The following is a 26,778-nucleotide window of genomic DNA, read 5'->3' on the forward strand; positions in this document are numbered from 1 at the left end:
TATAGCATATGTGCATAATGGTATGTTATCAAGCTTTTAAAAGATATTTACAAAAGGTAGATCAAAATATAGACAATATTTAGTGGGAAAAGCAGGATATAACATTGCATTCTTTTTAGTCATGGCTAACAATACCCACATTGTCCAAAAGTGACTAGAGGAAAATGTAACAAAATGTCAGTAGTGATTAACCTTGGGTGGCCAGATTATAAATTTTACTTTCTTCTACGTTTCCATACATTCCATGAGGTTAAGATGTTTGTGTTTTCTTTTTTGTTGTTTGTAAAAATTTTCTCAAAGGAGTATGCTCTTAAACCACTGCAAGGATATTTTGTGACTCCAGGAGGTGGTGATACAAGAGAATCCTTGAGAGTCAGATCCATGAATTAGGGCTTCATTCTGTCCCAACCCCAAGACACCTGTCAGGGTCTGGATGCTAACATGTTCTGACTAGGGGAGTAGAGAAGAGGAAGAGGTGCTGCAAGACCTCATACTGCCACCAACAGTCTGTGCACTTGTACACACTGCTCTGCTGCCACAGCCCTGCAAAGTCAAATGCAGACTCAGACCCAAGTGGATTCTTTCTAGCTCTGTGATCTGCACTGAGTCATCCCCACCTCAGGGTTCTATTTGTGCCTCATTCAAGAGGCACTATGAAAAAGTGAGCAAGTGGAGTGCTCCTATCAGGATTTGAACCTTGTGCAGTTCATTTAACTCTGTATGCCTCTGTTTATTCATCTATAAAATGGGAACAATAGCAGTATCTACCGTGTGAGATTTGGGGAAGGGAAAAAATAAGTTAATGTGTGTAAAGTGCTTGACATAGTTGCTCATGTAGTAGGTTGGCAATGGATAGAACATGAGTGGTGCTTTGTTTTTGACCAGTCAATCCCTTGTTTTTGACTAATCAGTTTCACCAGGAATTTGAGAATCCTTTACTAAATGATTTATCAGGTCACCTCCAGCTCTAAAATACCACTCTTTCAATGACCCAGAGGTGATAGCTTCTCAAATTGTGGCCCTAAAATATGTGTGTAGGGTCCAAATGTAACCAGAAGCTTATTAACATTTAGTCATGTGGAAGAATAGTTCATAAATTTATTTTGTTTCCAGAAATTCAGAAAAGCATGTCCTGGCCATAGCTCTTGCCTTTTCATGTTGGGGATTCCATAGCTCTTGCCTTTTCATGTTGGGGATTATATATATATATATATATATATATATATATAGAGAGAGAGAGAGAGAGAGAGAGAGAGAGAGAGAGTTAACCACTAACCAGGGAGTCTTCTTTTTTCTTCCCCCAACTTTATAATTGGCAAATAGAAATTATATATATATAAGGTCTACAACATGATGACTTCATATGTGTATACATTGTGAAATGGTAATCACAATCAAAATAATTAACTTATCTATCACTTCTCGTAGTCACCTGTCCCTCCCTTTTTGGCAAGGGGTGGGAATGAGATCACTTAAGATCTAATCTCTTAGCAAATTTCAGGTATAAATTACTTATTAACTGTAGTCACCCTGCTTCATGTTAGATTGTCAGAGCTTACTCATAACTAAAAGTTTGTACCCTTTGACCTTCTCCTCAGTTTCTGCCCCACCCCCTGACAATTATCACTCTACTCCTGTTTTTTTGAGTTTCAATTTTTTACATTCTACTTATAAGTTAGATCATGAGTTATTTGTCTTTTTGTATTTGGCTCACTCTACACAATGTCTTACAGATTCATCCATATTGTCACAAATGGTAGCATTTCCTTCTTTTTGGAGCTAAATGATATTCATACTTACATATACACATACACAAACATAATATGTATACATATAAACACACACACACACACACACACACACACATATACCCTATCCATTTATCCCTCAACAGGCACTTAGATTGTTTCCATAGAAGATGTTCATTTGTATTAAACAAGTGTTTATGAGCAGATGTTTCTCTGCAGTGCATTTGGGAAACCATTGAGCAGCAACTATTGTTCCTAGGGGTTCTGGTGAAATGGCTCTGAGTTACGCCATCCCAGATTTTCTGATCCATATCACAGGCAGTCAAATAATCAGTGAAGAATAGATCAGCAAGAGTTTCCAAGTATGGCAAGTCCCCATAGGAGTAGGTAGTAGGGTGGGGGAAGAGACTGAGACCCAAATTCAGGACAAGTGAGCTTGGCTTGAGGCAGTTTGGGGCCACCCAGACCCAATGTTGAAGCTACACAAAAATCGGTTTATCTGTGATCATACTCTGTGCCTGGACTTTCTGGCCAACAGTTGAGTTTATTTTATTCAGCAAAACTCATAACACCAATTTATTGTCATCCAGTCACTGACTAGGTTTCAAGTTACAACAAGTTCTCATCATTCTCCCAAAACTCAGAAGCAGACACTCATTCTGTCATTACTCATATTTGTAAAGACAGATCCTCCACAACAGTCAATCTGCCATTGAGTTGCAGATAATACCCCTCACCCACCCACAGTCTTAAAAAAAACAAAAACAAAAACAAAAAAACAAGATACCAACAGATTCATGAATTCGCAGTCACTCAACATAGAAAGGCAAAAGGGTCCCCAGCTATGGACACAGAGAGAAAGCGGAGTAGATATTGTTGCCACCAAATCCAACATCTGAGTTCCTCTGCCAGTGGTTTTGGAATGGAAAGTGAAATCTTTTCTAACAGCCTTGAATGCAGCTTCCACCTGTGTGTGCAGCATCACTCGGGTGAGCGTGCACTGATTCCCACACTTGTTGAATTTCCATGTTATCCTACCTATCATGTTTAGGCTTAATTTAAATGCCCCTTCCTCCATGGAATCTTAGGCATCATGTCTCCTTCCTTTGAGCCCTCAGGGTATGTAGTTTCTGCTTATATATCACTTTCTTAGTTATGAAATATTTCAGATATAGAAAAAAATTATAATGAATGAAAAAATATCTATACACTAACCATCTAGCTTAGGAAATGAAACAGTATAAATGCATTTGTTGCCCCTTTTATTCACCTCTCTGGTCACGTGTCCCTTCCTTTCATCACCCCTAATGTAATCACTATCATAAATTTTGTGTTTAATGATTCCTGTGCCTGTTTTTATGATTGTACTACATTTGCATTTGGTTAAGCATTTTGGCAATTATATCAAATGTAGGTATCCTTATTTGATTTCCTCATTTCTGGGGTGGACTTAGTGATGGTTCCTATACTCAAAAGTTTGCTTCAAGGAAAAAATTAATTAATTAAGACATGCCAAGCACATAAGTTAATGCTCTGTACACAGTTAGTGTTATAAGTATAACATCAATACATTTTTGCCTATTGTGTTTTTAGAGTCATCCAAATTATACATTTAGTTTTAGATCACTTATTTTAATCATTGTGTAGCATTTACTGTGCCAGTATACTAAAATGTATTTCTTCCAGTCTTGTGTTGATGAACATTTAAGGTGTTGTCAATTTTCAGTATTATAAACAAATTTTCAATCAATATTCTTGTACGTTTTCTTGCACATAGGCAAATCTTTCAGTCTTATGTGAAAATGTGGAATTGCTTTATATATTTTTCAATATATTTTAACTTTCTTCTGACTATCATATTAGGGTGTGTGTGTGTGTGTGTGTGTGTGTGTGTGTGAGTATGTTTATGTGCACAAATTTTATCATTTCCAGCAGATCATAAGCTCCTTGAAGACAGGCCTAGTGGAATTTAATCTTTCTATGATCCAGCTGGCAAATATTCATTTAGCACTCAATAAAGGCAGCATACAGGTCTAGGTGACAGTATGCAAACGTTAAATGGACTGGGTTGTCTCCTCAGGAGTATTTATGCTATTGAAATCTCACTTAAGACACAGGTAGTCAGCATTGTTTTGACAGAGGGGGAGGGAGCTGGTTTTCATTGAATGTCCGTGATGGATCAGGTACCGCATATATACTTTCATTCACTTGCTAGTTTCGTGTCACTTGAAAGTTGTGTTCCTGGGACTACTCAGTAATCTTGCTGAATCCAGTTTCCTCTAGTGAGAAAACATTGTTTTTGCTTAAGAGTACAAGCCTGAGTTCAAATCCTGGCATCACTACATGTTAGCTAAATCAACTCATACAAAGGATTTAACTTCTCTAAATGAGAAGACCAAAGAGCCTGGTTCATTCAAAATGGATTATAAAATAGTGCTAATTACAGAATTGATCTCAAAGGGTGTTTATGAAAATTACAAGAGAAAAAATGTAAGTAAAGTGTTTATCCAGCACCTGACACATAAAAAGTACTCAATAATTGGTGGCTATAATGATGATCATTATTCTACCAAATACTAACCAAAAGATAATGTACCTTTTTAGAATTCATCATATCCAGGAAGTTGTTATGATTTTTTTTACATTCATTGCTGCTATAATCAAATCAGTTATAATCAAAGTATCTAATTTAAAGTTTTAGACTATTACCAGTTTACTACCTCTCTTATACAAGTGTACATTCACAATGCATTTGATCTCAGCCTTGCTATATTTACAGAATGGGGAAGTTTTGTTTTGCTTTTAATGTTTTCAACTAACAGATTTTGTTCGAGAACCAATAATTCATCTAGACTTCCCTCTGGACACAGGGGCAGGCTTCCAAGTCCCCTAGCTCCTTTGGCAACTACACACCTCAACCTCTAGAGGGAGCTTAGAGGGTATTTGAGTCCAGCTGCTCTGACTCCAGGCAAAACCCCAACCTGAAAACATCACTATTGTAAGTGGATCCTCAGAGAAAAATTCCAAGATCACTTTCCAAACTCAACTCTGACACTGCCCAGACTGCTTTCTTCTCATGCATATTTAGTTTTACTAGAATTGGGTTTCATTCCAGAATGATCTCCAGCTCCCCATAGTGGCCCCTCCTAGGAATTTTTCCTAAATTTATCAAGTGTGGGTGGACTCATTATTTTTTGCCTGCCCCTTCGTCCTTCTACAAGAAATAGATATAATACTTCACAAATAATAAGCTGCAGCTGAACTTTAATCTGCAGGATCCATTGCAAGATGTTTGGAACATTCCCTAAGAAATACCTTCTAGGTTTTTTGACTGTTTTCTTTTGTGTTGCAATCTTCTACTTAAGCAATATACTGCTTATTCTTGTACTGGAATTAATTCTGTAACAAATGTATTTACCCTCTCTAACAACTTCTTGCTGCTAGACACTTGGGAAATACCTGATAGGTACATTTGGCATAATCCTTTTCCTAGCAGGACAGAAAGAATGATTCCAGGACCTTCATTGTCTTTTAGAAGGACAGAAGACAGATGAGAGCCTTTCTCAAACATCTGAAGGATCATCAATTAGTATGGAAACTTATTTTGCTTGGTTCTAGAAGTCGGATCAAGGACATATTAAGTGGAGATTATTTTAAGATCAACTTTTGCTCAATGTAAAACAAAACAACCCACATGAGCGTGCATGCGCGTACACACACACACACACACACACAAAAACTTTGTTTTAAAAAAAACTAGCTTCTGTATCTCTGGACATGCATGCTTTGAAGCTAAAAAAAATCTATTGAGGATACTACAGAAGGAGATGGGAATAACTTTCAACTCTTAGATTCTATAAATCTCTTATTAGAAGGACTTACTTTCCTAGCTTGCCTTTTTTTTCTGATGATATTCACTTAGCTCTTTTTAGATGTGCCCCTTTAGTGGGGGGGGGGGGAAACCTATGTCTCACAACTCATTGGTTTGTGTATAGTTCTGTGGAATCAGAGAGGAGGGATGGTTAATAATGTGCATGATGAGGAAAGGAGGAGAAGATGAGGCTAGGGAGATTTCTCAGACTTGAGAGCATTGAAGGCTAAGAGGACTTAGAGAAAGTTGGGAGTTTCCAAAGGGAAGCTATGAAAAGACCAAAAAGCCTGGTTCATTAAAAATGGTAAGGGTAGAAGTAGAAGTTAATAAGAAAGGATGATATTCAAAGTATCTAATGGCCAGTGTGGCATGGATCTACCTACCATAATAGAGACCAGTCCGGCCACTAAAGCTAAAAAAGAAACTTGTGGTCAGAATATCCCAAATAAGGAGTAGCACAGTTACATTTGTATTCTACAAGGATCTCTCTTGGGGAGGACAGGTTTCTAATGGCTATGAATGTATTAAGTCAATAGAATTTATTTAGCAAGTTGTTTCAAGAAATAATGCTGAGTTTAATCATAAACCCAGCTCTGAAAATAAGCCTGTCCTTCATTCCAGAACAACAAGAATAACAGCAACAAAAACAAACCCAACAATGTGCCAAAATGAAAATCAAGCTGTTGGCTTCCAAGAAATGCAACCCTATCTCCTTTTCTTGCTGTTGGTGACAGAGTGGTTTTAGGGCAATGCCTGGTTTGGCATTGATTGCAGAGTGAATTTGCTGAAAACAGCAACCTCACATATTTATATTTCCTTCTTCTTGTGACACTTGGATTCGAAAAAGAATTGGGGTTGATTAAGACAGAAATAGTAAGCATCAATTAATCCAAAGCCAGATTTTCCAAACATAAGGCCTCCAAATCAAAAACAGTGATCCAACCAAAGGCACCGAGTCACTCCACTGAAATCCCTCTACTTCTATGTACTGGAAGAGTCATCAGCACTGAACTGTGGGTCACTTTCTAGTGTATGATGCAGGATTTTCCCATATCCACAGGAGAACATGAGTCCTAAGCTGCATCTGGTGAAAATCAAACATTGGAGTTGTCTGAGATATTTTGGGGGACTCTCAAGCTCATGGAACAGAGAAGAAGGCCTGCATAACGGATTGTGAGAGTACCCAAAGCTACCTGAAATAGCTTCACCTGAAATAGGCCACCAATTGATTCTGTAGGGTCAGGGCTAATATTCTGAATGGCATTTGTGTGTATGGCTGTAAGTAGCACCCTCATCCCCTTGCTGTCCACAAAGAAACTTTTGCACGTTCCTGAGATATTTTCCCAAACTCCAGTTCAACCCGGCTCATCAAAGGCCCCAGAAGAAAATGGTATAAGCCAGGTATATGACCATGGGCAAGTTACCTCTCAGCCTCCTCACTGGTAAAATTAATCCTCAACTAATTTATAGAATCACTGTAACAAACCCATAAGATAATAGAGATCAATGGGTAGATAAACTGATCATGTGAGGGTCACGTGATATTGTTATCTGCTCAGGTAGCCTTGGGGAAGGAGGAGAAGTGAATTCTCCTCTCATGGATCTGATTCCCAGGTACTTCAATGGGAGTGATGTATGTGGGCTTCAGAAGCTCTGGGAAAATAGGTGGAGTGGAGAAACAGTCAATTTTTATGGACAGACAACTTTTCTGGAAGACCCACAGGTCTGTATTAGGGGAAAATAAAATCAGGAAGAGAAAATCATTGAAAAACAGAGACTCAAAAAAGAACAGAGGTCTTTGGAGTCCAACTGCCTGAATTTCAGTCATTGTTCTTTCCCCTTTGGCTATATGACTTGGGGAAGTTACTTGTCTCTTCCATCTATAAAGTAGGCATGATTTTTAGTAAATATATTTTAAAGAATTGTTACCAAGATTTAAATAATATAGTTAAATAGAACCTAAAATAGACAGCAACAATGAATAACAATTACTGGAGACTACTGACTCTGATGTAATTCAGCAAAAAGTAATTTTCACAGAGAAAATGCAAGTCATTGATTGTTAGGACTAGAAGGGACTCAGAGTTCCTCTGAATTAATAGGTAGCTGAGACCCAGAGAGACTGGTCCAGAGTCACATAGCTGTTGGAGGCAAAGCTGAACCCAAAAAATCTTCTACACCCAGAGTAATTTCTTCTACCACTTCTAAAATCCTTTCCAGGACCAATACCTGGTCAGATTCTCAGCTTGAAGGCCTCATGACTCAGAAGCATATTCAGTCTTGTAACTGTGGAATAACAGCACGTACAAATGCTCCAATGGGTAACGAGTGATGCAGATGAGAAACCCTGCAGGTACAGTTGGGCCTATGGTCCTATCCATCAACAGATGGATAAACAGACCAAATGTCCATCAACAGGTGAATGAGTAGATAAATAATCTGTAGTATATATGGGGATATTACTTCACCATAAAAGTGAATGGAGTACTAGTGAATGATATGACATGGATGACCTCAAAAACATTGTGCTAACTGAAAGAAGCCAAACACAAAAGGTTACATATTATACAATTCCATTCATGTGAAACATACAGAATAAGTAAATATGTAGATACAGAAAATAGACTAATTGTTGGTAAGGGGTGGGGGCTGCGTAGAGCTTAGGAAATAAGAATCAGGAAGCAATTGATGACTAAGTAGAAAGTTCCTTTGGAGGGTAATAAAAGTGTTTTGGAACTAAATTGAAATTGTAAGTGCATTGTGAGTTGCACTAAATGCTACTGAATTATTTACTTTAAAATGATTGATTTTAAATTTAAATATAGGTAAGTATAATAAATTGATTCAGTTTAAATTACAGTACCAGTATATAAACATTTAGCAATAATTTTCTAACTACTTATTAAGATGTGATTTCTAATCTAGAGGTTTGTATTCCAGATCACTCACACTCTGTGATTCAGTTTCCTGATCTAAAAATGGAAATAATATCTGCCTCATTCATGTGTTGGAAAGATTAAATGGGTTATAGATTTAAATTGATGTAAATACATTGATATCAATTTACATGTATATAAATATATTTATGATTAAGCATGCTTATATGATTGCTATTTACCATTTATAAATTCCCCACATTTATCCTGCTTGCAACAAAATAAGCAGTTATAATAGACAGAGAGCATTAGTTTTATGGGGAAACCTTCTTTGTTCTTGTTTTCTTCTAGCAGATAGCCCCTATGTAGCAGGGTATACTTTCTTGCTCAAAGGCATTTTCCATGTAGTCATTAAGCCCTCAGGTAAAATGAACATGCTGTGTCTAAGCATGCATGTATTCCAGCGTCTTCATCACAGTGCTCAAGTAGGGTGGACAAAGAGCTGACAGAGATCTATTCTCTAGGACTTCTAGTGTCTTCTTTCCCTCCCAACAAAAAGTATGTGGCTCTCATGGTTGCTACTTCCCTTCATTCCTTTGATTAGTCACATGGCCCCAATCTATCCACAAAGCATATATGGAAATACATGGAAGTATGTGAATTTATTTAGATAGCTATTGTCTCTTCTACACTGTTTGGGGATAGTTGAAGGAACTCTAGGCCAGAAGTTCACTGCTAGTTGTACCTGGCCTTGTAAACTTGTTCCTTGGAACTGAGCTCCATATTTTGATTTCAGCTCCTCTGGGTCCATCTGGCCATGTCTCTGCCTTGGTTCTGTACCTCAGTTTTTTTTTTTTTTGTTTGTTTGTTTTGTTTTCTTAGCTCTAATAAGTTATTCATGACAGCAGGAAGCGCTTTGATTCATTGTACACAAGTGAAGCACAATTTTTCACTTCTCTGGTTGTACATAGAGTCATAATGTTTATGCAATCATACATGTACCTAGGGTAATGATGTCAATCTCATTATAGCATCTTTCTTATCCACATAACCCCTCTCCTCCCCTCCCTCCCTTTTTCCCCTACCAAGATTCCTCCGCTCATCCCATGCTTTCCCCCATTATGGATTAGCATCCACTTATCAGAGAAAACATTTGGCCTCTGGGTTTTGGAGATTGACTTACTTTGCTTAACTTGATATTTTCCAACTCTATCCATTTAACTCAAATGCCAAAATTTTATTCTCTTTTAATGCTGAATAATAGTCCATTGTGTATATATACCACAGTTTCTTTATCCACTCATTTATTGAATGGCATCTAGTTTTATTCCACAGTTTAGCTATTGTGAGTGGTGCTGCTATAAACATTGATATGGCTGTGTCACTGCAGTATACTGTTTTTAAGTCCTTTGGGTATAGACTGAAGAGTGGGATAGCTAGGTCAAATGGTAGTTCCATTCTAAATTTTCTAAAGAATCTTCATATTGCTTCCTAGATTGGTTGCACCAATTTTCAGTCCCACCAGCAATATATGAGTGTGCCTTTGCCCCCACATCTTCACCAACATTTATTATTGCTTGTATTCTTGATAATTCCATTCGGACTGGGATGAGATGAAATCTCAGCGTAGTCGTAGTTTTGACTTGCATTTCTCTAATTACTAGAGATGTTGAACATTTTTTATATATTTGTTGATCAATTGTATATCTTCTTCTGACAAGTGTCTGTTCAGTTTCTTAGCCCATTTATTGACTGGGTTGTTTGATTGTTTGTTTGGTGTTAAGTTTTTGATAGAGCACTGGAGATTAGTGCTCTATCTGATGTGCGTGTGGTAAAAATTTGCTCCCATTCTATAGGCTCTCTCTTCACCTCATTGATTGTTTCTTTTGCTGAGAGAAGCAAAAGCATCCCATTTATTGATTCTTGATTTTATTTCTTGCTCTTTAGGATTCTTGTTAAGAAAGTCAGGGCCTAATCCAACATGATGAAGATTTGGGCCTACTTTTTCTTCTATTAGGTGTAGGGTCCCTGGTCTAATTCCTAAGTACTTAATCCACTTTGAGTTGAGTTTTGTGCATATGTACTTCAGTTCTTATGATGAAGAGTCCTACACTGAAATGCAATTTCAGTTGTTTCTCTTACCCTTTGCTTACTTGATCTGTTGGCAGCACTTCTATGACCTGATGTCAAATTCTCTGATCTACATATAGTATACAGACTCTGTGAAAAGACCTTTTCTGGCTCTCAGTTACCAGACCTTCCCTCTATTGCCTGTAACTTTGCTGTTCACAATCTGGCCTGCTCTGGTTTGGCCTGTCCCATCACCACACAAGACCTGGTCTATCAAAGGAAGTGGAAAAAGTAAGAAAAAGACAGGAAAGCAGAGCAGAAAAGAGGCAAAGTTATATAATCAGTGGACATTACACAGAATGGGGATCAAGGCTAAACTCCGTCATTTCTTACTTACATGACCTTTGCCAAATCTGAAATTCTTTGTTTCTTCATCTAGAACATGAAAAATGTAGACCATATTATCTTTAAGGTCCCTTCTGGTCCTGGCAACTTATGACTTTACATGAAGAAGAAATTGTCTTGAAGGCTCTTGGACTCTTTGAGGGTAATGGAGAAAGACACCAGCATGAGCACTGAATGGAGGTATTTTTCTTCTTCTCCTTCTATTTTGAGTGGGAATTATTTAGGGGTAACTAGTCTGTATAAGTAAATATTTTCTTGGGCTTTCCTGAATAAATCCTGAAACCTCTACTTTCAAAATGGAAGAAGGGGAGATTTAGCTTTAAATATATTCATCTGAGCATGATGAAAGTATTAAAATTGCATAAGCAGGAAATTTATGGAGCACTTTTTCTTCTGCCCATTTTTTCAATGGTCAAAAGAGACTAAAATTCAGTATGTTCTCAAATTAACTAAAGAAACTCCTTGTCAAAGTCCTCTCAATCCATCTGGTTAGTATTATTAAAGCATTATGGGGTATATATGCTTTCCATTGGAAAAAAATGAATAATCCCTTCAAATATGTCATTTCATAGGTTTGAAATATGAAGGCAACTGTTAAGGGAGCTATCAAAGCAGTCTGAAGTACAGTGTGAATTATCAAGGGAAAAATATAAAAGAATTTTCAATAACTGGAGGTTCAGCAGATTCTAATGCCAAAGGTTGAGATTGTAAGAACATTTCTTAAAATCCTTAAAGACTGTTATTTGTTGCATGGAGGCCTCTGAATCCAAAAGGTAAACTCTGAACCACCTGGACCATATTAAAGTGTCTGGGGCGTGGTGCAGGGAGGGAGCACTTGAAGGTGCCATTCAACATAATGGTCCCCCTAAACACAACACACTGGGAGCTTCTCTTCCCGCTGTGGCCTTTTGTTCAAAGAATATTGAGGCCTGGGCAAACTATGCCCCATGCACTTCACCCCAAGTGAGAAAACCTTTTCCTTTAAGCAGGGTGTAGTAGAAAGAGTGTACTTGAGTCCAGATAGATCTTAAGCCAGATTTAATTTCCTAGCCCTCCCACTCATGGTCTTGATGATGTTGGGCCACAACAGTGCCTGTTTCATAGAAGTCATTAGATACATCTCTCTTGATCTGACCTGTTGACCCACAGAAGTTACTATACCAAATTATCAGTTTCTCTTTTTTTTATGATAGTGTTTAAGGGTAGACTCTAAAGGGAGACTAATTGGGGTTAAATCCTGACTTTACAAGTACTTTATTCTCTATGTTCAATTTCTTCATCTATCTAGGGGAGACAACAATGGTATCTATTCATAAGTTGAAAATGCTTAAAACAGTGCCTCATATATACTAAGGCATGTTTGTGTAGATAGATAGATAGACACACACATACATAGATATTTTTAAAATAAATGAGTATTCAGCAACTCAAAATGGATCAAAGACTTAGGCACTAGAAAAGAAACCCTGTACCTAATAGAAGAAAAAGTAGGCCCAAATCGTCACCACATTGGCTTAGGAACTGACTTCTTAACAAGGCTCCTGAAGCACACAAAGTAAAATCCAGAATCAATAAATGAGATGGATTCAAACTAAAAAGCTTCTCCTCAGTAAAGGGAACAATCAATAACATGAAGAGAGAGAGAGCCTACAGAATGGGAGAAAATCTTTACCACCTGTACCTCAGATAAAGCATTAATCTCCAGGATATATAATGAAATCAAAAAACTCAACACCAAAAAAAAAAAATAACCCACTTAATAAATAGGAAGAGGAACTGAACAGATACTTCACAGAAGAAAAAATGTGATTGAGCAATAAATATATGAAAAAATGTTCAACATCTCTAGCAATTAGAGAAATGCACATCAAAACTAAGATTTCATCTCACTCTAGTCAGAATGGCAATTGTTAAGAATACAAGCAATAATAATTGTTGGCAAGGAGGTAGGGAAAAATGTTCTTTCATACATTGCTGGAGGGACCCACAAATTGGTGCAACCACTGTGGAAAGCAGTATGGATATTCCTTAGAAAACTTGGAATGGAATCACCATTTGACCCAGTTGTCCCACTGTTCAGTTTATACCCAAAGGACTTAAAATCAGCATACTACAGTGGTGCAGCCACATCCATGTTTGTGACAGCTCAATTCACAATAGCCAAACTATGGAACCAACCTAGAAGCCTTTCCACAGATGAATGGATAATAAAGAAAATGTGGTATATATACACAATGGAATATTATTCAGCCTTAAAGAAGAATTAAATTATAGCATTTTCAGGTAAGTGGATGGAGCTGGAGATTATCATGCTAATCAAAATAAGCCAATCCCAAAGACCAAATGTTTTCTCTGATATGCCAATGGGGCAGGGGGCTGCTAGAGAAAAATAGAAGGTAGTTTGGATTAGGCAGGGGAAAATAAAGGGAGGGGAGGGGGGTATAGGAGTAGAATGCATCAGACAATATTGTCCTACGTACAGATATAATTACACAACCAGTGTGATTCTACATCATGTACAACCAGAAGAATGAGAAGTAATAGTACATGTATGTATGATATGTCAGAATGCATTCTACTGTCACATATAACTAATTAGAACAAATTAAAAATAAATAAATAAATGAGTATTCTGTAAGTTTCTAACACTTTGAAAATATTATACTCATGATAATTTTGTGCATATATTTCTTATTTTAACTTTGCTCATTTTTTATTATTTTGTTTACTTCTTTTTATATATTTCCCTATATATAATATAAATTGCATTTTTATATATGTAGCCCTTTCATTATAAGCCTACGTCAAAGTCCTCAGTATCCTCCTAAGACCTCTATGGAAATGCACCAAATTCCCTCTATTGTTCAGTTCTTTACCTCACCAAATGTGTTAATGGGAGAGCCTCATTGACCCCAACTTCATGACCCCTGCAGAGACCACCTGGCTTGGCCTTCCTAACCCCCCTAAGAAATCTGGCATTTGGGTGGAGAAGCTCACTGCTGACTTTTTGTCATCATGATCTCCTGCTACCTTTGGGGACTATGGTAGCAGGGTATAGGGGTGATTCTTCTGTTGTCCTTCCTGCTGTGGGGCTGAGATTGTTCCTCACTAGAGAGATTAAAAAGTCTTTGAAACTTGACATTTGGAGAGCACACTTTGGATGAGAATTCAAGCATCTCTTCAATTTACTTGTGTTTTGTGAGTAGGTGAATACATAGGAGTAGAGAGGGAAGGGGGGAAATTCTTATGGACAACAACATCGCCATTATATTTATGAAGATAGAAAAAAAATTAATTGCAAACTTGATGAAAATGTAGCAAGATGGCTACTTATGTGCTGATAGAGGAGTTGTAAATTACTCTGGTCTTACTGAAAATGTTTTGGCAACACCCTGAGGGACTTAAAATCATTTACATCTCTCCAGAATGTAAGCTTCATGAAAGCAGAAATATTTCATTGGTTTTTCACTTTTTTGCTTTCTGCTATATTGCCAATTTGGAATGGTGCCTAGCACTTAGTGGGTGCTTATGAAGAATTTGCTGAATGAATGAGTCATTAGTCTCTTAAGTCCACTTACAGTGGTTCAACCTAAAAAAAAAAAAATCACAATTGCAAAGTTTCCTGTGTGCTCATCAAAAACATAACTTATAATAGTGAAGGTCTGGAAATAATTATAATATAGAAAATGGGAACTATCAGATAATAATTTGTACTATTTTTCAGTTTTTAAGAATGTTATAAGCTGAATTTTTAGTATGCAGAAACATGCTAATCAGATCATTATCAGTGAAAAAAAAAGAAGCATATGACATTTTGTTTAAACAAAAATTTTCTACTTTTTTAAGCATAGAAAAAAGACTGAAGGAAATGGATCAAAAATGTACAAAGATCATCTGTCTCTGGGTGACTTTAAGGTGTGATTTTATTTTTTTCCTCTCAATTTTTGTGTGTAATGAGCATATATCAATTTTAAACTTGGGGGAAATATGTTACAAAGTTCCTAATAAACTTAGGGAGATGGAGACCACACTTGTTGGTTGTGTGTTGAGGTTCCAAAGCCTCTGTGGGGCTCCCATGTTATGTGTGAAAATGTTGTTTGAAGAAGCATAAAACCAAAGTAGAAAGTGGTAGCTTTTATTCCTGTTCTTATTACTCTTATGGCAGGTGCCACTTTCTGAGAGTGGCCAAAGCATCACCAGATCTTACTGTGACATGTTTAAAATCCCAAACAGGTTTGGAATGACACTTTCAGTTCGTGGAGGAAGGAGTCTGTCTGTTTTGTAGTGAGTGCCTGGTGTGGTGTAGTGTAGGTGATTGTTCATTTTTGCTGAGTGCATGAAGGAAGGTTGGGTAGTTGCTGATCCTCCACATTCATTTGTCAAGGTAACCATGAACTAGAGAAGAGAGTCATTTTCCTGGCAGTGCTGACCAAGCCACCATCATCATCTCTGTGCAGTTCTTTTGATCTTTTTTCATACACTGAATCCTGTGTGTCACCCTGTCAATGTTACACCGGGTATATAGATGAGGAAGCTGGGGGCAACAGAAAGTTGATTAGTGGTCTTAAGGTCATATATTTAGTAACCAATGGAGCCAATTCAAACTCAAGTCTGTTTGGCTCCTAAGCTCTGTGCTTTTCCCCCTCACTGTATCCCTTTCCGGAGGAGTGACTAGGCAGTATGTACTCCTCATCTGAATTGGGGACTTCCTTGGATATTTCATTTTATTAAATTAATTAATTAATTTTAATTAGGTATATATTACAGCAGAATGCATTTTGACTTCTTGTACCCAATTGCAGCACAACTTTTCATTTCTTTGGTTGTACATGATGTAGAGTCACACCATATATGCAGTCATACGTGTATAGGGTATGATGTCCATCTCATTCTACCATCTTTCTTGCCCCCATGCCCACTCCCCATCCCTCCCTCCCCTTTGCCCTATCAAATTTCCTCCATTTTCCCCATGTCCCTCCATTATGGATCAGCATCCACTTATCAGAGAGAACATTTGGGCTTCGGTTTGTTTGGGATTGGCTTACTTCACTTAGCATGATATTCTCCAACTCCATCCATTTACCTACAAATGCCATAATTTTATTCTCTTTTAATGCTGAGTGATAGTTCATTGTGTATATATACCACAATTTCTTTATCCATTCATCTATTGAAGGGCATCTAGGTTGCTTCCATAGTTTAGCTATTGTGAATTGAGCTGCTATAAACATTGATGTGACTGCATTACTATAGTATGCTGTTTTAAGTCCTTAGTACCCCAGCACAGACACAGACATAGACCAAGGGGTGGGATGGTTGTGTCAAATGGTGATTCCATTTCAAGTTTTCTAAGAGTCTCCATACTGCTTTCCAGATTGGTTGCACCAATTTGCAGTCCCATCAGCAATGTATGAGTGTGTCCTTTCCCCCACATACTCATCAACATTTATTGTTGTCTGCATTCTTGATAATTGCCATTCTGAGATAATTGCATGAGGTGAAATCTTAGAGTAGTTTTGATAGAGGAAAAAGTAGGCCCAAATCTTCATCACATCAGATTAGGCCCTGACTTCCTTAACAAGACTCCTAAAGAGCAAGAAATAAAATCAAGAATTAATAAATGGGATGGGTTCAAACTAAAAAGCTTCTTCTCAGCAAAAGAAATAATCAATGAGGTAAACAGAGAACTTACCTTTTGGGAGCAAATTTTTGCCACATGCACATCAGAGCACTAATCTCCAGGATATATAAAGAACTCAAAAAACTTAACACAAAAAAACTAAAAAAAAAAAAAAAAACAAGCAACCTAATCAATAAATGCGCTAAAGAACTGAACAGACACTTCTCATAAGAAGATATACATTCGATCAATAAATATATGAAAAAATGTTCAACATCTCTAGTAATTAGAAAAATGCAAATCAAAACTACTCTAAGATTCCTTAGATATTTTAGATTGTGCTCTTTCAGTGCTTTCTGTTGTTGCTATCCAAAAACAAGGAACATTTGGCATCTCCAAATCTGGAGGGGAACTGGTTAAAAGGTTCCTTTGTTTCGGGTTCAAGGAGCAATGCTTAGATAATCTGGTTAGATCTGGAGACAGACCTAGTCACATCCAGCAATTGTCTGTGAAAATCCTGTCTTCCCACTGCTTACAATGAGATTCCCAAACAGCAACTGTATGTTTACCTAATTAAGGCCACAGGCTCACACTTCTCTCTCTTTGGATGTAACAAGGAAGTCATCACAGTTAAAGGGAAGCAGGTTTTATGAAGTCCCCTTGACCTTTTTGATGGCCTTTGCCTCCTTGAAGATGGATTTCATTTATGTATATTACTCTTTTAAGTGGCATTTCCTCCACAAAGTTCAATAGTCATTCCAATTAAAACCAAAATACCCAGCCCTCTAAGAAACTGGCTCTAAGCTAGTACTAGAAACTGAGTCACATGAGTTTGTTTGTTGTTTTATTTTTAACAAACTGCTCTTTAGAAAAAAAGCAGCAGCCTAAACGTATTAACCCAGCCACATTCTTGTTTAAGTGACTGAATTCCCCTGGCTCACCTGCCCATCTCACCTACCCTGAAACGATAATGATGGAATAGGCCAGTGGAGAAGCTGGATGATCTGAAGAAAAATAAAATTAAAAATTAAAAAAAAACAACAACCATGGAACATGGTCCCAATTCCCAGGTGAATCCTTCTGTCCCCTGGACCAGGCAGGGTACCCCAGGTGAGATTCAGTCACAGAGAGTATATTGGTTTACTCAGGCTATCACAACAAAATTTCACATGCTTAAACAAGAGAAATTCATTTTCTCATCACAACACAATTTATAATAGTGAACTCCAGAGGCTAGAAGTCCAAGATCAAGGTGCCAGCAAGTTTGGTTTCTTCTGAGATCTCTCTCCTTGGCTTGCACCTTATCACGTGCATCCTCATGTGCTCATTCCTCTATGTTGTCTGAATCATAATTTCCTCTTATAAAGACAACAGTCATACTGGATTGTGTCACACAGACCAACCCATTTTAACTTAATTACCTTTTTTTTAAGACTCTATATCCTAATATGGTCACACTCTGAGATACTGAGAGGTGAGGACTTCAACTTATGAATTTTGAGGGTACACAATTTAGCCCAATATGGAAGCCCATGGAGAATCAGAATAGAATCATATTGCTACATTATGAACCATGAGGACTGATGTCAACAACTCCTCTAGTACCGGGATGGCTAATCTCACCCCCAGGAAAGAGACAGCATCTTCGAGACCCTCAGTACCCCAGCACAGACACAGAGCAGTGCTGAGAAACAGAAACAAGGACCAGCCTCAGTCTCCTGGGCTTGAAACGTCCAAGGCCTGCACCACCGCTCAACACACAAGGAAGAATCATGTCTTGCTTTCCCTCCCTCTGATGTGGAATCTGAATCTATCCCTTCTTTCCACTGTCTCCTCTGCCCTGCCCTAATCTTCTTCCTTCACATGGACTCTGGCAACAGCCTTATTACTGCCTCACAGCCTCCAGCCTCTGCCCCTCCCGCAGCTGTCAAGAACTCATTTAAGTGAAAATTGGGCCATCTTTGCCTGCTGGACTTCCTTCCCCATTGCCTTCAGGGTCATCAGTCTTTCCTTAGATTGTACATGAAGCCATGCCTTAATAGCTTCACAGGCTCCCCAGCACCTCTAGAGTCAGATGGTTAGTGAGGCTTCCAGGGATCCTTTCCATCTGGTCTGACCTACCTCCAGCCTCCCTGCCTGACATACATGGCCTTGTCAGCTGCACCTCCCAGATGGTCCAGCACCCCAGACCCCCTCTTCCAGGAGGTGCCCTGTGGCTGATGCCTCTAGGCCGGTCCACTTTCCTTCTGTCTCCAGTCTTGCAGAATTGTCCAAGAATAGGACCCAGTTTTAGTGTTGCTTTTTTGCTAAGCCTTCCCTACGCTCTCCCAAGTCCTCAAGGAGGTTATTTCTCCTATTCCGCCGCCCACAGCACTTGTACATTGCTGACTGAGCTGCTCAGCATCTTGAATTACATCACCTTGTAATTTCTTCACCTCGCCTCACTAGGATGTGAGCTCCTGGACAAAACACTTTCTCCTACCACCTCTATTTGCCAGTGCCTCACAGAGCCCCATGCAGAGCAGGTGCTCAGTGGGTGGGCATGAAATAAGCAGGTAAAGGAAGTCATGGGAGTTCCTCTGCTACCTTGTAGATGGCCCATACTATAGGATGGTCTGCACACTTGATCATCATACAAGGTCCACACACTTCAAAACCAGGACATGTGGATGCCAAGCAGCATGCAGACAGTTAAAAGTGAAGTTCCTTATTCACATCATTGCTCTGGCAGCCTTCCAAGAAGAGATGCAGAAAATTTTCCAGCAATGGTCAAAAGCTGAAGCAATACAAGTACAAAAACAAACAAAAACAAAAACCTAGCCCAATATTTTTTTGAACAATTCTCTCAGACACAGAACAAAACAAGCAAACAAATTTTTTATTCAAACAAAATCACAAATAAGGAATCTGGTATATAAGCCGATATGTATTATAAAAGCTGGGTTAAAGCACAGGTGGAAGAAGAAGACAGGTGTGTTACCATGACACACCTTTTCCCATCCCCAACCTGAGAACTCTGTGGAATGTCTGAGGACCTACGAGATTTGTGAAGTCAAAATTGGCATCTCCTAATCAATTTGTCCAAACTTGGAGCCAGTTTTGTTCATTTATTTGTACTCTTTTCCTGCCTTCTCTCTCTCTCTCTCTCTCTCTCTCTCTCTCTCTCTCTCTCTCTCTCTCCCCCTCTTTTTCCTTTTCTCCCCACCCCATCTTATTCAGCTCCTATGACAAGCCAGGCACTACAGTAAAAATAAACAAGGCACAGTATCTGCCAAGAGTCTAAATGGGGACACAGACTTGTAAACAAACACTTGGAGTAAACCTGACAAATATTTTTAGAGCTCCAGGGCTGGGCAGGTGACAGCGAGGCTACCAAGAAAGGAGAGGGCAATGGATTCTCCAGTTGGTATCCAAAATAAGATTGACTGAATTCCCAGACAAGAGCTTTAGTCACCACCCACTGTTGCTGCTAAAGGAATAACTTAGGAAGCTTTTCTGTTAAGAGCTTCTGCACCCACTGGGGCCTTACCTCCTCTGTTGTCCCCAGCACTGCTAAGTGCACAGAGCAAGCCCTGGGAGGCGAGGGAGGCCTGGGGAGGAAATCCCTCTCCAGTGTTGTGGACACACAGCTGTCACCTCCCCTCACAATGCTCAGGACCAGCTCCTCAGCCAGATTCTTTTGTCCAAGGCCACTGGGGATTTAAGGAGGGCATTGTGCCCAGTGGTCTTTAAATAATGTTGTCACTCATGAGTAAATCTTAGGGAAACCCAGGCCTTCTTTCACCAGAAATTAAATGAATTGAAGGCTTTCTTCTGCCCTTCATTTTTGAGTGGACTGATGGGCTGTGGAGAATGTCAGGCATCTGCACTCTGTAGCCTCATTCCAGGCTCCACTGGAGGCTGCCATGTTTTGCCTCCACACTGCCCAAGTCCTGGGACAATGGCTTGCCTGCCCTGCAGCTTGATGTGTTTGCACTTTCTGCTTCAGTGAGCCAAAAGTTTTGAGGTTTAAATGTGTGACTTGATGCTGTCATTTTTCTACTGTGTTTCCTTTGACTTAGGAGCCCAGTAGGACATGAATTTAGTCACTTTGTCATGGTTTTCTCTGTGCACCATCTGTCATTGTGTGGGCCTGATATTGTTCCTACCTACAGTTCGAGAGCCCCTGGAAATTTCTGAAATAAGTTAACTAATAAGTGTTAGTGAACAGTGCTTGTTGTATTACTTTGAGAGAGCTTTAGAAAGGAAAGGGAACAAATGTGTGACCGAGGTGTAGCCTGAACCAGGTGCCTGGCCTCCCGTCATGCTGGCCTCCTGTTATGCTGGCCATGAATTGTGATATTGTCTCTCTCACCCTCTGGTCTATAACTCCAGTATGGCAAGACCATTCCCATCTCATGCACTGTCATATCCCAGCTCTGAGCACAATAACTGGCACATCAGAAGACACTTAATAAGTATGTTGAATGAATCCATGAATGGTCTCAGGTGATCTCCTGATGACCTTGAAGAATTAGTATTATTACCTCCTTTTTATACATGAATAAATTGAGGTTCTAAGAGGTTGAGACACTTCTTACAGCTACACAATCATTAAGGCAGACAGCATTAAGCCATGGACTTCATACAACCCTTGTTTCTGTTTGAACCTGGGGGCACTCATTTTTGACAGTAAAACAGAGAACAGAAGGAAATCCTTTTTTCCAATGTTGGAGGAACAACTCAAGTCATGTTCTGTCTTCTTTGTAAATGAGAGAGACATTGTTCTCCCATAGTTATGATTGTGTGCACCACCTAGTCTCTCTCTGGCTTTGTGAGGGGGATGCTTGCTGACTCAAATGATGGTAAATGGTGGCCATTCCACCTCCTTTGTAGCCCCATGCAATTAGCTCCCTTCCTCAGGCCCTAACTCCTTTATTTGCACCCATTTCTCTATCAGACTTTCATGTCTGTACATCCTTGTCCCTGGCCTAGCCTTCCATTTCCTACTCCATTCCCCTCTACTTTTCAGAAAAATAATACTCTCCTGTTTATCTTTAATCCCTTCCATAATGTTCTCCTAACTCCATCCATCAACTAAAACACACTCTGCACCGAGTTTATTGCTGCATCCAAACCCCTCTCACGTGGAGGTGGTTTCTCTTTTCACACTCTTCGGCCCTCCAAGTCAGGACACAGGTAGGTTTCCTTTCATTCCCCAAGGTCACATTTAGAACTGTACTTCCCATAAACTTCTGCCATAACAGAACTTGCATTTCTGTTCCTTTTTAGAGTTGTGCTATTTAGAGATTCTGACATTTTGTCCTCTTTTATTCATTGAGGATTTAGGTACCAACAGATTGATTTTCCCCATCCCAATCCTGCCATCATCCTGAGTCACTACAGGATCAATATGACTGATTCTTCCAATACTGGCCTCACCCAACTGTAATAATTTTCCTCAAGTACTCCCCAGTCAAACCCTAGACCTGAACAACATATGAAATTCCTCCAGGTCATAAATGAGTGACTTTAACAACACATTGTGACCACAGGTGCTGCTTGGTCAAAATGGTCTCTCAACTCACGATAGTGGTCCAGCCCAAGCAGCCATCATCCCTATCCACCCAGTCCAGCGGGGCTCCATAGTCCATCCTTCCCACTTTTCCTAACAGTACCCTAAACTTTTTGCCCCTGTGTTTCCCTCATTTCTTGAGAGGTTGGGGGATACCAGGGACTGAATTCAGGGGCACTCGACCACTGAGCCAAATCCCAAGCCCTATTTTGTATTTTATTTAGAGACAGGGTCTCCCTGAGTTGCTTAGCACCTTTCTTTTTGCTGAGGCTGGCTTTGAACTCTCAATCCTCTTGCCTCATCCTCCTGAGCCACTGGGATTACAGGCATGTGCCACCGTGTCTTCCCCTCTTGAGGACACATCCTATTAGCATTTAAACCAGCTTAGTTCTCTCCACCTTAACCTACTCAACTTTAGTAACCAGACTTCTTGACTTATGTGCATTTGCTATTTCTATTTCCTCAACCTCTGTTCTTTCTTCAAATCACTCTGGTATAACTGCATCATCTTTTCCTGGTAACTTAATTTTGCTAAATCCAATAGAAAGTTTTCAGTTCTCATGTTATCCTGATCTTCCAGAGAAATTCAGCAGGGTTATCCACTACTCCCTTCCTGAAACACTATCTTCTTTTATCACCTGGTGACAACCCTTCTTATGGGTCTGCCTTGTGGCTGTTTCATCTCAGTCTCCTTTACCAGCCTGTCTAACCTTGAAATGCTGGGTTTCTCAAAGTTCAGACTTGGGCTCAGTGCTCACTCTAAACTCCCCCCAAAGAGTAACATGTCCCCACTATGGTTTCAATGGCCATTCCTTTGCTAACAATTATCAAATTATTTCTCTAACCCTAAGATTCAGACATATAGATGTCTACTGCCTAAGTGGTATTTCAAATTGATGTCTCAAAGGCAAGCTCAATGTATATAAAGTAAAATTTGAGGTAAGTTTCTTTCCTTCTACTCCCTCCCAAAATAATCCCAGTTCTTATCATTAGTGTCCCATCTCAGTGAATGCCACCACCATCCATCCAATTATGATAGCAGCAATCCTTGACTCATTCAACCCCAAGTCTTATCTGTCACCAGATCCTGTGATTTTATATCTCCATACATCTTTTATCCTATTTCTCTCCATCTGTGTTCTGCCATCCTAGCGCAAGCTGCCATTACCCCTCACCTGGGCTATTGAAAGGAACTCCTAACTTATCAGCACATTCTTAGTCTCCTCCAAAAATTATTTTACTGCAACTGAAGTTAATTAGGCATTTTCTGTTTAAAACTTTCAGAGAATTCCCATTTCTCTGAAGTTTCAAGCCTCAATCCTCAGCAAGTTCGCACTCACACTGCACCTCTTGGTTTGGTCTGTGCTCCTTCCTTTCTCCAAAGCTTTAAGCAAGGTGTCTCTTCTCCAGCTGGAAAATTTCTCTGCTAGGGGCTGGGGTTGTGGCTCAGCAGGAGTGCTAGGCCCTGGGTTCAACCCTCAGCACCACATATAAATAACTAAAATAAAGGTGTTGTGTTCAACTACAATTAAAAAATAAATATTTTTTTTAAAAAAAGAAAGGAAAAGTTTCTCTGCTGGACCCCCCCACCCCCGCAACCACTTGGCCTAATTAACTTTGTCGTTGTTGTTATTTTATCTAAATATATTTTATTAGCCTTCATCACAGAATTTTTATTATTATTATTATTATTATTATTATTATTATTGAAAGAACACTCAACATGAGATCTACTCTCTTAGCAAATTTCAAGTGTACAATGCTGGATGTTATTATAGACACTATATTGTACAGCACATCTCTAGAATTTTTCGTTGTGTGTAACTGAAATTTTACACCTATTGATTAGCAACTCCTCATTTTACCTTCTCTGCAGTCCCTGACAACCACCATTCTATTCTTTGCTTCTGTAAGCTTGACTACATGAGATCCTTCAAGTATTCCATGCCTATATTTATGTTTCTGTTACTGACTCATTTTGTTGAGCATAATGTCCACGGGGCTCATCCATATTGTTCCATATCATAGGATTTCCTTAATTTTTAAGGCTGAATGCCATTCAATTGTATATACATGCTGCATTATTTAATCCATTCATTTGCAGGGGATATTTAAATTGTTTCCATCTCTTGGCTGTTGTGAATAATGCTGCAGTGAACATGAAATGCTCATATTTCTTTGAGATCTTAATTCAACTCTTTGGCAAACAACTGGAAGTGGGATTTGGATTCCCGGATCATGTGGTAGTTTTGTTTTTAAATTTTTGAGGAAGCTCTATAGTGTTTTCCATAGTGACAGCTCCATTTTACATTTCCACCAACAGGATACAGAGTTCCAGTTTTTCCACATCCTGGACAGCATTTGTTTTTTGTTTTTTTAATAATAGCCATTGTGATAGGTGTAAGGTAATATCTCATTGTAATTTTTTTCTGTGTTTCCCTGATGATTAACGATATTATCTTTTCATATGTCTGTTGGACATTCATGTGTCTTTGGGAAAATGCCTGTTCAATTTCTTAACCCATTTTTAAATCAAGTTATTAGTATTTTCGCTTTTTTTGTCATTGAGTTGAGCTCCTTACACATCTTGTTTATTTTCATTCATTCTCTATATCATCTTTCCATTGTTTCCTTCGCTATGCAGAGTCTTTTTAGCTGATGTCCATGTGTCTATTTTGGCTTTTGTTTCCTGTGCTTTTGATGCCTTACCCAAAAGTCATTGCCCAGATCAATATCATGAAGCTTTTCCTTGAAATAATTTTATAATTTCAGGTCTTATATCTTAATTCTTTAATCTATTTTTGTGTATAAGCATTCAATTTCATTCTTTTATATGTAGATATTTAATTTTCCCAACACTGTTTGTTGTTTAAGATAATTAATTCTATGTTTCATCTCATTTTGAATGTGCCTTCCTCCAGGAACCTCTTCTAATCACATACCCACCTTGCAAAGAAAACTACATCAGGGCTCCCTGAGTTCTCTACAGACTATAGCCTCCTCTGTTACTATATTGTAATATTTCTTCCAATGAAATAACTATTTGGGCAAATGTTTATTTTCTTTAAACCATTTTTGTATTGTCTTCCCTGTTAGGACATGAGCTTCTATTTTTTCCAGCTGTACTCCTGCAGCCTACCATACTGCATCATGCAAAGTATGTGTTCCACAAACTGTGGAACAAATGGTATCCCTTTGTATGGGAATTTTGTTTGAATGGATGACAAATCATTTCATTTTGTATTTTCTATGTCAGTTTTCTCTATGAAGAGTGAGATTTGGGCTTTTTCATCCCTCTTCCACTGCACCAATGTGCATCCTGCAGTATGCACTCACTGAATGAATGGATGAATAGGAATGAATAATGACTAGGAATGAATGATTAGGAACGAATAATGACTAGGCTGAGTGAGCAGGGCAGTCCCGCTCCACAGACACAGGGCAAGAAATTCATTCTAACTCCCTTATTTGCAAACTGTACTAACTTTCAGCCATAAAATGCTTCAGGGGTAGGGGTGTGATTCAGTGATACAGCTTGTGCTGAGTGTGGATGCAGCCCTGGGTTCAATCTTGCGCGCGCGCGCGCACACACACACACACACACACACACACACATACACAAGCTTCAGAGATTTGTTTTCTATAAAAAGTCATCCTATAGTCCTGGTTTCTCACCAAATTTTAACTAATCCTAATGCCCAGATCCTTAGCTAGACCGCTTCTATTCTGCCATCTTCCTCCTCCTCCTCCTCCTCCTCCTCCTCCTACTGCTTCCCTCCCTCTTCCTTCTCCTCCTTCCTCCTCCTCCTCCTCTTCATCTTCGTCTGTCTTATCCTTTATTTATTCTTCATTACTATGAAAAACAGAGAAAGTTGTCTGTTTCAGACTTGATGTAAACAGCACCACTTCTGTCTCCTCAATCAGTGCAACAAATGATTTTTTGTTATGACCATACTCAGAGCAGGACTCTTATCAGAGTTTGCAACTATAGATAAAGAGACCTTGCTACAGTAATGTCAGAGCAGTACCATTGTTGTGCTTTTGCAGTGTGCGGTTTCATATTTTAAGGCAAAATGTTAATTGATAATCATATTAAATAGTGGTATTTTACCTTCTAATTGCTGTTCAATAATAAAGACATAGCTTTACCAAGAAGTCAATGCTTCTCTTCCCCTTAGGAAAGATTTATAATTAAATCTCTATTAAGATATTTACCAAGGACCTTTACTCCTGAATTTGTGTGTTGAGATTAGAATTTGTGAAAACCTTTTGTCTTTCTTTTTAGTACAGTCTTTCATAATCACTGAGGTGCCTCTGTAAAGCCCTGGTCCTGCTGAAATCAGCATTTAACAGATGGGGTACAAGCATTTCAAATATAAACCAGCAACAAAGGTACTCCTGATGTACACTGAATCTTGAGAATCAGTGTTAAGTATAAATTTAAGTCAACATCCTCTTCACTCTTTAATCCACTGCAGTGATTCACAGACAGCCCCAGAAGTGCATTTCTAACAGAGGAACTCCCGTAGCATGCTCAGAGGCATGTAAACGCCTGCTTCCTCTGGGAATTGGCGAGTAGTTTGCTATGTTGAAGGCTACCATGGTGGGGGTGGGTGGGTACTACTTAATGAAGC

At 38.9% G+C, this 26,778-nt stretch overlaps 1 protein-coding gene across 3 annotated transcripts in view; it reads left to right on the forward strand.

Annotated features, from left to right (window-relative positions):
* Me3 (malic enzyme 3) overlaps window positions 1-26,778 on the forward strand; it is a 200,570-nt gene that overhangs the window by 44,621 nt on the left and 129,171 nt on the right. The window contains exon 1 of one of the 3 annotated variants that reach the window (XM_048787943.1): window positions 10,543-11,150. The exons of the other annotated variants lie outside the window; for them this stretch is intronic. Within the exon in view, the coding sequence (XP_048643900.1) occupies window positions 11,145-11,150 (6 nt within the window). The 5' untranslated portion in view covers window positions 10,543-11,144. Of the gene's footprint in view, window positions 1-10,542; window positions 11,151-26,778 lie in introns of those variants that run through there. 3 annotated transcript variants of the gene reach the window in all.

This window comes from Marmota marmota, unplaced genomic scaffold (genome assembly GCF_001458135.2).
Source record: "Marmota marmota marmota unplaced genomic scaffold, marMar, whole genome shotgun sequence".
Taxonomy (NCBI): Eukaryota; Metazoa; Chordata; class Mammalia; order Rodentia; family Sciuridae; genus Marmota; species Marmota marmota.